The sequence below is a fragment of the Staurois parvus genome, unplaced genomic scaffold, assembly GCF_062004578.1.
Source record: "Staurois parvus isolate SC_StPar_1 unplaced genomic scaffold, SC_StPar_1.0 ptg000217l, whole genome shotgun sequence".
NCBI lineage: Eukaryota > Metazoa > Chordata > Amphibia > Anura > Ranidae > Staurois > Staurois parvus.
This window is the reverse complement of record NW_028318013.1, coordinates 2910001-2924404: the sequence shown is the minus strand read 5'-3', so window position 1 is coordinate 2924404 and position 14404 is coordinate 2910001. Positions and strand designations below refer to the sequence as shown.

General features: G+C 41.9%; 1 protein-coding gene across 2 annotated transcripts in view; it reads right to left on the bottom strand.

Annotated features, from left to right (window-relative positions):
* SMG1 (SMG1 nonsense mediated mRNA decay associated PI3K related kinase) overlaps positions 1-14404 on the bottom strand; it is a 283265-nt gene that overhangs the window by 74141 nt on the left and 194720 nt on the right. For both annotated transcript variants that reach the window (XM_089679071.1, XM_089679072.1), the window contains exons 43-47: positions 12588-12726; positions 12387-12496; positions 9990-10208; positions 7201-7391; positions 2780-2952 (exon numbers count right to left, since the gene is read on the bottom strand). In XM_089679071.1, coding sequence (XP_089535197.1) covers positions 2780-2952; positions 7201-7391; positions 9990-10208; positions 12387-12496; positions 12588-12726 — 832 coding nt within the window. The remainder of the gene's footprint in view (positions 1-2779; positions 2953-7200; positions 7392-9989; positions 10209-12386; positions 12497-12587; positions 12727-14404) is intronic.

The following is a 14404-nucleotide window of genomic DNA, read 5'->3' as shown; positions in this document are numbered from 1 at the left end:
TGGTCATCCTAAGATTAAGCAACGCCTACTGAGTTCTGTATAACCGTTCTTGTTTTGTATTAAACTTTCAGTGATTTAGCTTGCACACTTCGGTGTCTGGAGCTTTATTTCTCCAAGGCCTTAGGGTGAAAATAACGAGGACAGGGGCTACAGACATAGGCTGATTTCTATCACGGTAGGACTAAATGTCAGAACACCCCTGTCCCTCAGGAGGCGTCTCTCAACAACCATGCCTTCAAAACCAGCGACCATAAAGCAGGACGGAAGATCAGTCGCTGACCGCAGATCTGGCATGAAATTGGTCATATGGCACCCCGCTGAAGACAGACACCATCTTCCCCAGCACTTTCATAAAAGCAGTTTGAGGGATTTCCCAAAGACCGCAGGAAGTCCACCTGAACTCAGAGAGAAAGGCACTTTTGCCGAAGGAGGAGCGCCTTTGACTAAGCCGTGCCCAGAACTAAGCTCAAGTATACCAGATGCTGTGTCAGGGCCAGTGCTGATTTCTGAACATTCAGTAGCCAAGGAGGGTGAGCAGCTATCAGGGATACAACTTCCCTTAGGGGGATCACTGTCCTGAACCTGTATACAGATGAAACTCAAAAAATTAGAATATTGTGCCAAAGTTCATTTATTTCAGTAATGCAACTTAAAAGGTGAAACTAATATATGAGATAGTTCAAGCCGTGATTTGTCATAATTGTGATGATTATGGCTTATAGCTCATGAAAACCCCAAATCCACAATCTCAGAAAATTAGAATATTGTGAAAAGGTGCAATATTCTAGGCTCAAAGTGTCCCACTCTAATCAGCTAATTAAGCCATAACACCTGAAAAGGGTTCCTGAGCCTTTAAATGGTCTCTCAGTCTGGTTCAGTAGGAATCACAATCATGGGAAAGACTGCTGACCTGACAGTTGTGCAGAAAACCATCATTGACACCCTCCATAAGGAGGGAAAGCCTCAAAAGATGAATTGCAAAAGACGTTGGATGTTTCCAAAGTGCTGTATCAAAGCACATTAATAGAAAGTTATGTGGAAGGGAAAAGTGTGGAAGAAAAAGGTGCACAAGTATCAGGGATGACCGCAGCCTGGAGAGGATTGTCAGGAAAAGGCCATTCAAAAGTGTTGGGGACTTTCACAAGGAGTGGACTGAGACTGGAGTCAGTGCATCAAGAACCACCACACACACACAGACGGATCCTGAACATGGGCTTCAAATGTCGTATTCCTCTTGTCAAGCCACTCTTGAACAACAAACAACATCAGAAGCGTCTTACCTGGGCTAAAGAAAAACAGACCTGGTCTGTTGCTCAGTGGTCCAAAGTCCTCTTTTCTGATGAGAGCAACTTGAGTATGGAATAAGTATGGAGAGGCACACACAGCAAGATGCTTGAAGTCCAGTGTGAAGTTTCCATAGTCTGTTGATTTGGGGAGCCATGTCATCTGCTGGTGTTGGTCCACTGTGCTTCATTAAGTCCAGGGTCAAAGCAGCCGTCTACCAGGAGATTTTGGAGCACTTCATGCTTCATTCCGCAGACGAGCTTTTATGGGGATGCTGGATTTCATTTTCCAGCAGGACTTGGCACCTGCCCACACTGCCAAAAGCACCAAAACCTGGTTCAAAGACCGTGGGGTTACTGTGCTTGATTGGCCAGCAAACTCGCCTGACCTGAACCCCATAGAGAATCTATGGGGCATTGCCAAGAGAAAGATAAGAGACATGAGACCGAACAATGCAGAAGAGCTGAAGGCCACTATTGAAGCATCCTGGTCTTCCATAACACCTCAGCAGTGCCACAGGCTGATAGCTTCCATGCCACACCACATTGAGGCAGTAATTGCTGCAAAAGGGGCCCAAACCAAGTACTAAGTACATCTGCATGCTTATACTTTTCAGAGGTCCGATATTGTTCTATGTACAAACCTTGTTTTATTGATTGCATGTAATATTCTAATTTTCTGAGATTGTGGATTTGGGGTTTTCATGAGCTGTAAGCCATAATCATCACAATTATGACAAATCACGGCTTGAACTATCTTGCTTTGCATGTAATGAGTCTCATATTAGTTTCACCTTTTTAGTTGCATTACTGAAATAAATTAACTTTTGCACAATATTCAAATTTTTCGAGTTTCACCTGTACACCCTGCCAGTGTTGGTACTAGATACTAGGTACCCTTGTTACCTTACAGGCCATTATGAATCTTCAGCAGCAGGGTTAGGGCTGTGAGTGACCAATCTGGATAAAGCCCTTCCTTTGCTTCATCAGGGAAGTATGAAGCACACAGTAAATTCACAGGCAAACGCAGATAGAAAAAGACTTCAGAGAGAAATCACACATGTATCACCTAAGGAGACTAACAAAAAACTGAGGCTGTGCCGGGAAGGGAGAAGCCTGCCATTTCTAGCCAGTGTTCGCCTGTGGATGGCAGCATAAACCAATTACTCAGGAATGAGAAGAGATCCTTTGTCCTGTGATGTATGATTAAGAACTTAAGACTTCAGTTGCCGGCTCAAACACAGAAAGAAAAATTGTATATGGCAAATTTCATATTTACCAGGTTGAACAAAAGAATTCTAAATGTAAAAAACCCACTACATATTCAAACAGATAACATATGCAAATTATTTCCAAATTAAATAGCTTTACAACTTTATACACAGGTAAACACTGCCCTGCTTGTCCAAGTCTTAAATTACAAAGCATATTAGGAGTTTTGGTGTAGGATTAATTTTGACATGTTAAACAAAAGATTTAAATGAGATTTTAAATACCTAAATCCATCTGGCTGCTTATTTCTTGAAGTAGGCCTGCCAGTTTAGTGGCCTCCAGATTGCTGAAGGCAGTTTGATACTGTGTGATCCACTGCTCAAATTCATTCAGCTTCACTTGGATGGCTTCCTGGACTGCCCTCTGCTGAGTCTGAAGCTGGGTGTGTTCTGAATACCTAAATTAAAAAGAACAAATGAAGCAACATTTACTTATATTTAAGATTGCTATGGGCAAATACAAGTAATGCATAACATTAGAAAGGCTATCCATATTTAGAGGAGGTTCCTACCTAAAGGGACATACCTGCCGACAAAAAAACAATGCAGTACAAGTTTTTCCACGTTCCTTTTGAGCTTAATATATCTGTTTAAATTGCTTTAATATGCAGTAATAGATGGAAGGGCTAGTATTTAAAGTAGATTATTTTTTGTATTGGGAAATTATGTAATGGGATTTTTGTACTTGCCATAAAATGCATTTCTTGGAGGGACACAAATTCAGAGACTATTCAGTTAAAAAGTGCCACCTACATTCTGACATATCATACATACATGTAAAAATCTGCTAGAAAATTACTTAGAACTCCTAAAAAATATTTTCTGAAAGCAAAGATGCTGGACAGCAACATTGCAGGTGTTGCAATTTTATATTTTTTTCCAGAAAAAAAAAAAAAAAGATTACTTTTTGTTATTCACTGTAAAAATCCCTTTCTCTGAGTTCATTGGCAGACACAGCTCCTTCTCATTCTTGATTAAAGGGTTTATTTCATAGTGTCACGGACAGGTGTAAGACACTAGGCATAACAAGAACACAGCGCCACCTATGGGCAGTCCTAGTTGATACAAACACCCTCTCTGCTCTATATAGGCAGGTCAGTCACAAAGCAGTACAAGTAAAAAAATAAAAAAAAAGAACCAAATAGAGGGGTGGGTGCTGCGTCCATCTCAACTCAGAGAAAGGGATTTTACGAATAACAAAAACAAATCCTGTTCTCTTACATTCATTGACTGACACAGCTTCTTCTCATTCTTGACCATAAGGACATCCAAACCAGTGCCTCAATGAGGGGTGGGATAAACAGTGGCAAACATGCAACCACCCGAAAACATACCACAAAGAGGAAATTAGTAACTTCAAAAAGTCATCTGCAAAACCTTGCAGTTCAATCAAGCACCCAAAGATGAAAACACATTAGCCTTGTAAAATTTGGTATGGTTATGCACAGATGAACAGGTAGCCGCTTGATGTCGGAACGTCCAGGAGGCACTAATCACCCTGGTAGAGTGCGCTGTAACAGGGAAGGGAAGAGCCCGAAGCCCTAATAGCAGAAGCCTGAAAAAAAAAAAAGTCAGCCTAATCCATTGAGAAATGGTGGGTAGAGAAGGCCACAAGGCTCCTTATGGGCCATCCAAATTCACAAAAAGAATCCAATCTCCAGAAGGAAGCTGTAGCAGACAGGTACACATGAATTGCCAGGACCACATGCAAGCAGTGCAGTGAAATCTCCTTAGGATGCTAAGGGCATGGACACATGTCATGGCTTTAACATTGCGCGTACAGAAGATCTTCCAAAAGAGGCAGCCGCCAGGGAACTTCTGTAACTGGCCTTACTACATTATTTTAACAGGGTGGACAAGGTCAAACTGGAGCCGCCAGAATGACCGGAGTCCCTTTGGCCTCTATTGTGTGCAGAAGACAAGGAAGGAATGCGTAGCAAATGAAAATGACCCCACGGCGCCACCAATACATCTGTCGCCTCCGCCAGAGGGCCCCTCGCTCTTGCTGCAACCCTCGACACCTACCTTTTGAAGCAGAATACAAGAAAATCCATGTCTAGGCTGCCCCAGTGCAGACAGATATCTTAAGACACATCCATATGCAGGAACAGCTCTCCCTGACCCAGCTTCTGATGATCAAGGTAGTCCTCTTTCAGTTTTGTACACCTGGAATGTACACAGCAGAGATGGCCATAACATGAAGCTCTGCCCACCAATGAAAGAATTAGGCCTCCATTGCCACTGCTGCACTCCGCGAACCATTCTGGTGGTTGATAAAACCCATCGCCGTAACACTGTCTGGTTGGATCCTGACCAGGAGCCCGCGAAGAGGCTTCGTCCACCGCTCAAGACATACCTGATAGCCTGCAGCACCAGGACACTGATAGGTAGTTGCACCTCCTCTGAGCCCACCTCAACTCCAAGACTCCACTGCACAGGCACAAATGGGTATGTGCAGGTATGCATCATTGAGGTCTATGGAGGACAGGAAACCCCTTGATGAAGGGAGGCCACCACCAAACTGATAGATTCCATCGCTGCCTGATGCTGCAGATCCTGCTCTGCCCTGTAAAGAGCTCGTAGGCGAGACAGGGAGAGATGACAATTAGAATGAAAGAATTTCTCTGGTGGACAGGAATGAAATCTTGTATCTGGACAAAATCAGTTTGTGGACCCAGTTGTTGGAGAGCAGGGAGGTTCATGGGCCTGTGAACCAGCGAAGTCAAACCACCCTGGAAACAGGTGGGGGCAAGCCTGCATGCTGAGGAGAACTTGTCTGAAAACTTCTTGGGCTTGTGTGGCCAGGAGTACCTTGAAGGGTTTGGATCCTCTGCCCGAGGAGCCAGGGGAACGAAAAAGTCTCTTAATAATGTTATCCAAGGTAGCAGCAAAGATATGTTCTTCCTGGAAGGGCAAGACAACCAGGGTCTTACTAAATATCTGGTCAGCAGACCAACACTTGAGCAAATAACCCGCTGAAGCACCACTGCCAAGACAGAGAGCTTTAAAAACACGTCCGCATCCAAAGATACATCACACACATACTGGAGGCCCTGGACCAACTGGTCCGCCAGTTCCATGTAAACGGGGTGCATGTGCCCTTCACACAGACATTAGCGTAAGAGCTTAGCCCATTCAGGAAGTGTCTGAGACACAAGGGCCATGGCCAACACTGGACGCTGTATCGAAATGGAAATTGTATAAAATGCACAGGTGACCGATTCCACCTACGGTCTGCAGGATCCTTCGGTATCATGGTTGCTGTATTGTGTCTAGAAATGGGGGATCCACTACAGGAGGAGAACTCCACTTCTTTGAAAGGATTAAGTACCTAAATAAATGCCACCCAACCAGCTGGCAACAATGCATAAAAAAACCAACCTAGGGCGTACCTGCAGCCCTCCACCGTGCCTTAGGTAAAAGGGGGGCATCTACTTACCAGTCCAGCGAGCGAAGATAGTGGGTAACACACTCAAGACAGATCTGCCTCCCACTGAGGTGTGTGTGGGGGGGCTGTTGCCAAGGTAAGACTGCCAAGGACATCAGGTGCCCAGACATGTGTGCCCCCGTGAAATGTTTAACTTGCTGCCTGCCCTGGGCAAAGATGGGGTTGCTGTAGCCAAGCCAGAGCATAGCTAAAGGTCTGCGTGCGCTTACTGGCCAGGCTGGGTTGACTGCTGAATCTAGATTATCCAGCTTATTGCTCAGCATGGCTGCTGATTTAAGATCTCGTCAGGAAAAAAATCCCAGGAAAAAAAAAGGAACAACTTTGGAACAATAGGTCTTGGGATATAGTTCCACACTACTCTAAACTAAGCAAAGGAAATGAATTGCCTATAGCAGAGAAAGGGTTCATAACAGCTAGGACTGCTCATAGGCAGTGTGATGATCTATTTCTGCCTAGAATCTACTATGTTCATGAATGAGAAGAAGCTGTGTCCTTCAATGAACATAAAAGAAACACACTTTGATGAATTTTAGTGAATACAAAATTTTCAGTAATATAGAAGATATTATGCCAAGTAAACAAATACCAAACATGTCATGCATTAAAGCTGCGTCCATGGAATGAAAGTACATTAAATTTATAGGTGACACTTCAGACCAGTTGCCCTATCTATAGACGACCAGTTTACACAGGAGGTCTTATTCTAGAATCCTTGCTCCCACTCTGGTGTTTTTGGCAATACCTCAGGTGTGGTGCAATCTCTATTTACATATAAATGCAGAACCTACCTGTTTGTTCACATTTGCACATGACCAACGGAGACTGGAGCACTTAAATTTTTTTTTACACTGTACTTTTATTTTTTTTTAAATCAACTTTACCACTATCACAAGGGAAGACCACATATCTCTCCTTTGGCCTCCAAAAAAATCTGAAATATATATACACACACTGTACATATTTCCCCCAGGTTTTACATTGAGAAGCACACAAAGCTCTTATTGTGCATCTGGTATTCAGAAATAAAAGCACTTCCAAAATTGCTAACTTCTTCCTTACTGTACAAAAGTTTTTTTTCCTGTGTCTTGATTGGAACATTTTCCCATCCCTTGTTGCCCTGCCCCTGAAATAGCCCCAATAGAAAGACACACAGCAACAGGAACTTGACTGGAGGTAGGCTAAGTCCACAACCACAAACCTGTGCTGCAGTGTATGAGCAGGATGATCTGAGGCTTCAGCTCCTTCCAGGAAGGTCATCTCCTCCATGAGTCGGGTTTGCAGCTTTTCCACCTCTGTTAATTCTTCGTGTAAGTTTAGATATTCCTCCAAGCTACTGTCTAGCTTAGGCAGGACACTTAGCATCTCATCCCGGTTCTTAAACCAGTTCACCTGTAAAATGAAATGTTATTACGATAGTAAGAGAAGTCTTTCACAACCAATGAGGACTTGCAGTAGGCACAGAAAAAAAAAAACAAAAAAAAAAAAAACACTTTAGGGAAAAAAGGTCAGTGCCATTAAGCAAATAGGTGAAACCATAAAAACGTCAAGTGTTACTAAACCCAAAACCTTGCATTCAGTACATTTGGTCCCCCACAGAATGCGCAAAAGCAATTATATTAGTAAATACAAATGGCTAAATACCTTTACCTCACCAGCAGTATATAGCAATCTTGTGACTTCTATCAGTGTCCAGCAGCGCACTTGTTAAAGCTTGTAGGAGGAGTTTTCATTCTCCCCTGATTGTCCTATGAGACTGCAGGACAGAGAGGAGGAACCTGTGTCTTGTACCATGGTAGGGAACTGCATCCAAGATTTGAAATATACTGGTGGGTGATAATTCCAATTATCCTAATAGTACATTATAGGAAAGGGAGTCAGACCGTGGAACATCCCCACAGCAATAAAATGAAGGGCAACAACATAGCAAACAGCAGAAAATAGGCCTGCAAACACCAAAGGTCAACGAAAACACTTTGCAGCCAAAGCTAGCATCCGCAGAGGTCTGAAGATCAACCTAGTAAAACTTTGAGAAAGTATGAACAGCAGATAAGGTAGCGACCTTGCAAACCTGCGAAATATATGAAGAACAAGGCGTATATCTGCTCAACCTGGTTCGCATTTCAGCTGTAGAGAGAGATGGAGAGAGATGCTGCAGTTCAGAAGGACCTCTGCCCGTCTTGAACTCCAATAATTTAGGATATAAATCCTGCACACGGCATTCCATTCCAAAATGGATGGTACGATTAAGCTGCTATGATTGGCTAAAACATGCTAGCGAACTATTCTCTGTTTTAATGAATTTGACGGATTTTCAGCAGAGTATTTTGGAATGGAATAGCATGCGCAGGATTTACATCTGCATTCCAGCTTGATGCTGAAAGGCCCAAGAAACACAGACAGAACTGGTGGAATGAGCTCAGATAAGAAGGGATGAACCTGTTCCTTGATGGCATAAAACTGGAAATGAGCTGCCTGAGCCACCTAGCAATGGTGGAAAAGGAAGCAGTATGTTCCTTCTTGGGACATTCAGAGAGGACAAAAGCGAGTTTTCTTGAAGGAAGATGTTACAGCTATATAGACCAACTGCTCTGACCACATCAAGGCAGCTAAGTGAAAATTACTTTGTGCATTTTGGATCTGGATATAAGGAAATAGGGGAAGAGAGGACAATATACTCATTGAGGTGAAAGTGAGAGAGGGCCTGGGTCTTAGGACCACCTTGTCAATATGAAAGGCAAGAAAATGCTGTTTACAAAAGAGCCATCAACTCAGACATGCTTGACAGAGGTAATGGCCACCTTAGGTTCATTTTCTCAGTTCAGTCATGTATTTTTAAAGAAAAAATGGATTCAGTTTACATTAGTTTTTACACCCAATATTAATGCAAAAATGAACCATTTGTACATTTACATCCATTCTTCATCTGTTTCATTTTTTTTTTGTACTGGAACAAAAATAGGGCTTTGATTCATTTAAAAAAATGGATGTTGATGAATGCAGATGCAAACGGATTATCCGCTAACATTTTTTCCATAGAGATGCATTGATGTCCATTTTTCATTCATCAACGGTTGGATGAAAAAACGGACAGAGAACGCTCGTGTGAAAGGGGCCTTACTCATAAGATCCCCAATGGGATATCCCAAATCTGTTCAAAAGGAGGTTTTTATAGAACCAAAAGTACCAGATTCAGTTATCATGAGGGCACAGGAGGTGGGAGTGGGAGATTAACATGAGAAACTCCTTGTATACAGGTTTTGAAAAGAGTGCAAAGACAAATGTGTCCAGAACAGAATAAAAAAAAAAAAAGCAGAAACCTTTCCCTTTAGAGTGCTAACAGCCAGAAAATAATTCAGACAAGACTGAAGGAAGACTGGATTGCAATAGATATAAAATTACCTCACATCCTGGTACAATGGTAGATCCTACAAGAGACTTTCTGCCCTTGAGCAAGGTGGTAATGCACATCAGCAATGCCCCGATCCTTTAGGACCTGGGTTTCAACAGCTATGCAATTAAAGTCAGCAACTGAAAAGAAGGGTAGAACACAGGGCCATGTGAGGGGTCCAGCATCTGAGCAGGTTTGTGTACCAACTTCCCGAGCCAATTTGGAGCAATGAGCATCACTGGAATTCAATCCCCCTCTATCTTGCATACCAGTTGAGAGAGAATCTTCAATGAAAAAAATGCATACACCAATCTGAAAAAGGCACCAAAGAATCACCAGGGCACCCACTGCGAAGGCTAGAGGATCCCTGGATCTGACCACAATTCTGTCCAGTTTCTTGATGAATCCGAATGCCATATTCACATTTGGTGTTTCCTAGTTCTGACAAAGTATAAGGAAAATCTCTGGGTGCAAGGACCACTCCCCCAAGTCCAGACTTTGATATCTCAAAGCCTGTGTACTGCATGATTAAAATCAGTTTAAAACCATAATCTGTTAAACCTACAAGTCAAAAGAAAATAATTTAAAGGAAATGTTACCTTTATTTCAGCCACTCTGGAGGAAAAGAGGCTTTGTGTGATCTCTCTTTCCATCTCTCGTTTGTTTTGTTTGTTTTCAGCCTGTTGTCCTCCTCCACCATAGACTGCACCTGCAAATCCCGCCTCTCCCCCTGCAGTCCAGTCCACAAGAGGGTCATAAACAAAAGCTTCAAGCAATGTCAGTAATGTCTCTCTTCCTCTTCTCATTATATGGAGAACCTGATGTCAAAACACAATTGTGTATGCTAACAGAACTAAGAAACAGTTCAGCTATTTAAGCAAAACAAACTAGATAACATCTAGGCCTCATACACACTGGAAGTTTTTAACGCTATTAGGGGCATCTGGCATTTTTTTCTGCCCTCAAACTCCTCTGCATATTAGCTTATGTGTTCTTGCACACACCAGCATTTAAAAGCATTAAGAGGCAGAAAAAACCCACTGCCAGCCCATCCAAGAGCAGCAGTGTTTTGGCAAAAAAAGAGCCTGATGTGCAAACACATCTAAACGTGCGATAACGCTAGGCACATTTAGAGCTAAATTATTATTCTGGCTAATGAAATGAATTAACGCAAACCATCTGACATGCCTAAATGTGCCTTAATGCAATACATGCATCAAATGTTTTTTCTGCCAAATCGCTGGTGCCAGGAGGAAAGGCAACTATGAGAGACGAACAAACATCCAGAATGTATTGGGCCCAAAAAGGGATTTTAAAGGAAAACGTTCAAGGATGAAATGGGCTGACAACATACAATGGAAGTTTTTTGGGTAGGCTTTGGGGATTCTGTTCACTGCTTACAGGTGATGCATTTAAGCAAATGTACATTATTTTAAACTACTGGGACCCCTTGACCGTATAGTAAATTTTATTCTAAAAGTGAATTTAGCCATTAATATTAGCAGTACAGTACTAAGAGTTAACAAAATGTAACTGAAGTTTTATCAGTTCTGCTAACTTTCAAGTGTCAGAGAGGCTGATGTGGACGACGATCAAATAATTTCCTGCAATATTAGAATTAAAGTGGAAGTAAACCGCGTCCGTTAAAAAAATAAATAAAGTCTCCTACAAGGTAAAGACAATGTGCTAGTATGCATCACGTACTAGCACATTATGTAAAACCTACCTTAAAACAAAGCCCTCCAGCGGCGCGCTGTCCATCTTCACCAGTCTTCCTTCCGGGTTCGCGAGCTCCGGCATTCTGACAGGCCTGGCAGCAATGACGCCACTCCCGTGCATGCATGTGGGAGTCCCGGGCCACAGCACACAGCTCTGAAGTAACGGCACAGGTATGTGCATACACCGGATTAAATGAAGAGAGAACATCTCCTAAACGATGTACATTTAGGAGATATTCATTTTACCTACACGTAAGCTTTATTATAAGCCTACATGTAGGGAACATTAAAAAATAAAACGGATTACAACCACTTTAAACCTCCTATTGTGATGACCGGCCCAAATGCCATGGACTAAACCTGGTAGAAAAAATTAGGCAGCAACTAGCTTTTCAAAAAATGTGCTTCAATGTCAGTATTAAAAGGCTATTGTATAATCAATTACACTGCTGGAGTCCAGTGTAAATACTCAAACTGAGCCAGAAAGAGTAACACCCCATATGTAACATCCTGGCTGAGTGGTGTAAATTCTTCTTCTTTCCACCTAGAAGCTTAAACTAACAACCAACCTAGTGTTCACTCTTGCCTTCATACAAAAATCACTAAATTTGATAAAGTAAATACTAGATACCATTTACACAAAACTCTACATACATAAACAAATGACGGGAGGGATGGGGCCAAAGTAGTGGTGCAGCTAAATGCAAATTCCGGTGCCAAAACCGAAAATTCAGGATGCACTTGGCCGAAAACCGAAATGGACAGTTTTGAAAAAGTAAAAAAAAAAAAAGTAAATTATTGTAGCTGGCAATTTTGCACTGAAGTCACTAGGGAGTTACTATTTTGTAAACTTGTGTCTATGGGACACAAGTTTGCATTGAAGTCACTAGGGGGTGTTTTTGCATTGAAGTCTATGGGACGCTATTTTGCATTGAAGGCTATAGGACGCAGCATGCCATTATTGGTGCATCCCTAGGTCAAAGTAAAATTATTAAAGAAAAACCTAAATTTGTATGCTACCTATATTTCCGGTTTTGATATGAGCTTCTCAACAAAGTAACCTCTAGTTAACACTAGGTTTTCCTTATAGGTTTGGCTATGCCAATATGCCACAAGTTTACTTTCCTCTAATGGTGCTTTTTAAAAAAAAATTTCCTTCTAAGCAAAGCTATAACAAAATTAATATAACCTATTACACAGATTACCTGTTAATATTTGTCCCTGCCATAATTCATAGTGATACTTGTAACAGCGCACATTTAAAAGTATTGTATGTACCTGCTCACAAGACAGACGGAAAACTCCCTCCACCCCTGTCACGCCCAGTGCACTTTCAATATTTTGGGTCATTCGGAAGGGAACCTTTTCAGGAACGCGTAGGCTCTTCCCTACAAAAAAACATACAGAATTAAGCATCAAGAAAACACTGCTCCGTTCTAAGTGTTGGTCATTTAAAACAGTAAAAGTATGGATATTCACCTTTTTCAAAGCAGACATTGTAGTCTATGTGAACTACCTCTCCACTTGTCATGTCAATCAGAACATTATCCAAATGTCTGTCACCAAGACCTATGATATAGCCAACCATGGACATTACAGCTGTTGATCTGGCGTAGGACTGCAAAAATATAAAAATCAAGCTAATGATAATTTGCAATGCAATCTCAAAAAAAACCAAAGTTTTTGGTGCTTAGATGGAAGGAAGAAGGGGGAGTTTTAATCATACGTAGAACCAATGCATATATTTAATGGACTCCTGGAATTTGCATGCTTGTGACAAAATTACCTTTTAATAATCCACATTCACAAACTCAATGTGCTCAAAAACAACTCACAAAAGCAGATGGTTCAGAGTTCCTTTTCCTATCTGGAACCTTATACAAGTTTACCCAAACAATTTAGTAATTTTGCAGACAGAGAAATCAACCCATAGGCCAGTGTTTCTCAACTCCAGTCCTCATGGACCCCCAACAGGTCATGTTTTCAGGATTTCCCTCAGATGAAACAGCTGTGGTAATTACTAAGGCAGTGAAACTGATCAAATCACCTGTGCAAAATAATGGAAATCCTGAAAACATGACCTGTTGGGGGTCCATGAGGACTGGAGTTGAGAAACACTGCCATAGGCACACTGTCATGAAGTTAAAGTGGAATTAAACTCTTATCCTTTACAGCCAAAGAAGCTTGCCATCTTAGTCTCTGTTTGATCTGCAGTTGCCAAGGTGCTGTTCTGTGATACTTACCTAGGTGGATGCAGCACCAATCTGATATTGCATCTGTCCCCTGCTGGCTCTAAGACTGAGAGCTGATCGATCAAACACCATTGATCACTCAGTTTTCCCTACCACTCTGAGCAGAGAACAGTGACTGTCACTGCTGGACTGTGGAGGAGGCGGGAGCGGCTGGCTCAGGCTCTCAGCAGATTGCTGAGCCAGGTGCTGGTCCAGGCTCCTGGGTGGATCCTGACCATATGTTTGTGATCTTTCCCCAGCCTGAACCAGCTCTGTGATGTCAGCCGAAAAACGAAAAATAGCTCACAGGGGTGCACTTCTGTGATTTACAGAAGTACAGCCAAACGATTTCAACCTCCAGTTTCTACCTCCAGCATTGCTTGTACACTTTAATGTTTAAATAATGAACAAATCTGCATTTAAATAACTTTTTCCATGTTATATGGTTACATGACCCACTACCCATCGTTTCTGATCCTGTGTTTACTGAATGGCAGATGGAGATTTTTTTCAAAGCAATAACGTACAAAAAAAAAAAAAGTAACGGAGGGAGAACTTGAATGCACTTGTGTAGTGGATTGTGATAGACAGTCCACGTTCTATTAGATGATCAGTAAAATGACAATTTTATAGTCTTGCTACTGTCTGTTTCTTGCTCTTTAAATTCCTTACTCTCTTAAGTAAACAATCAGATATAGGTTGACAGAACAATGATGATAATTAAGATGGCGCCTTCATCCGGAGTCTCACCCTAGGTGACTCATTAGGAGAAAAGTATCTTTTAATGTAAACAACCCCCATAAAAGGGAATGAGTCTTTTTGGGGACAATGATTGGAAGATATCAACACGGATGGAAGAACACGCAGAAACCCAGTGGACTTTTCACCCAATCAATGTATATGCTTTGCCTGCATCATAAGCTCTATAAATGATACTGTTAGTTCCTCAATAAAACAGAATTTTAGGAAGTTGACAAACTGCAACAGTGTCAGTGTCTTTCTTCCACGTGCACGTAATTCTATATTAATTTGGCTCACTGGTAGATCACGGTAAATGGTCTGTAA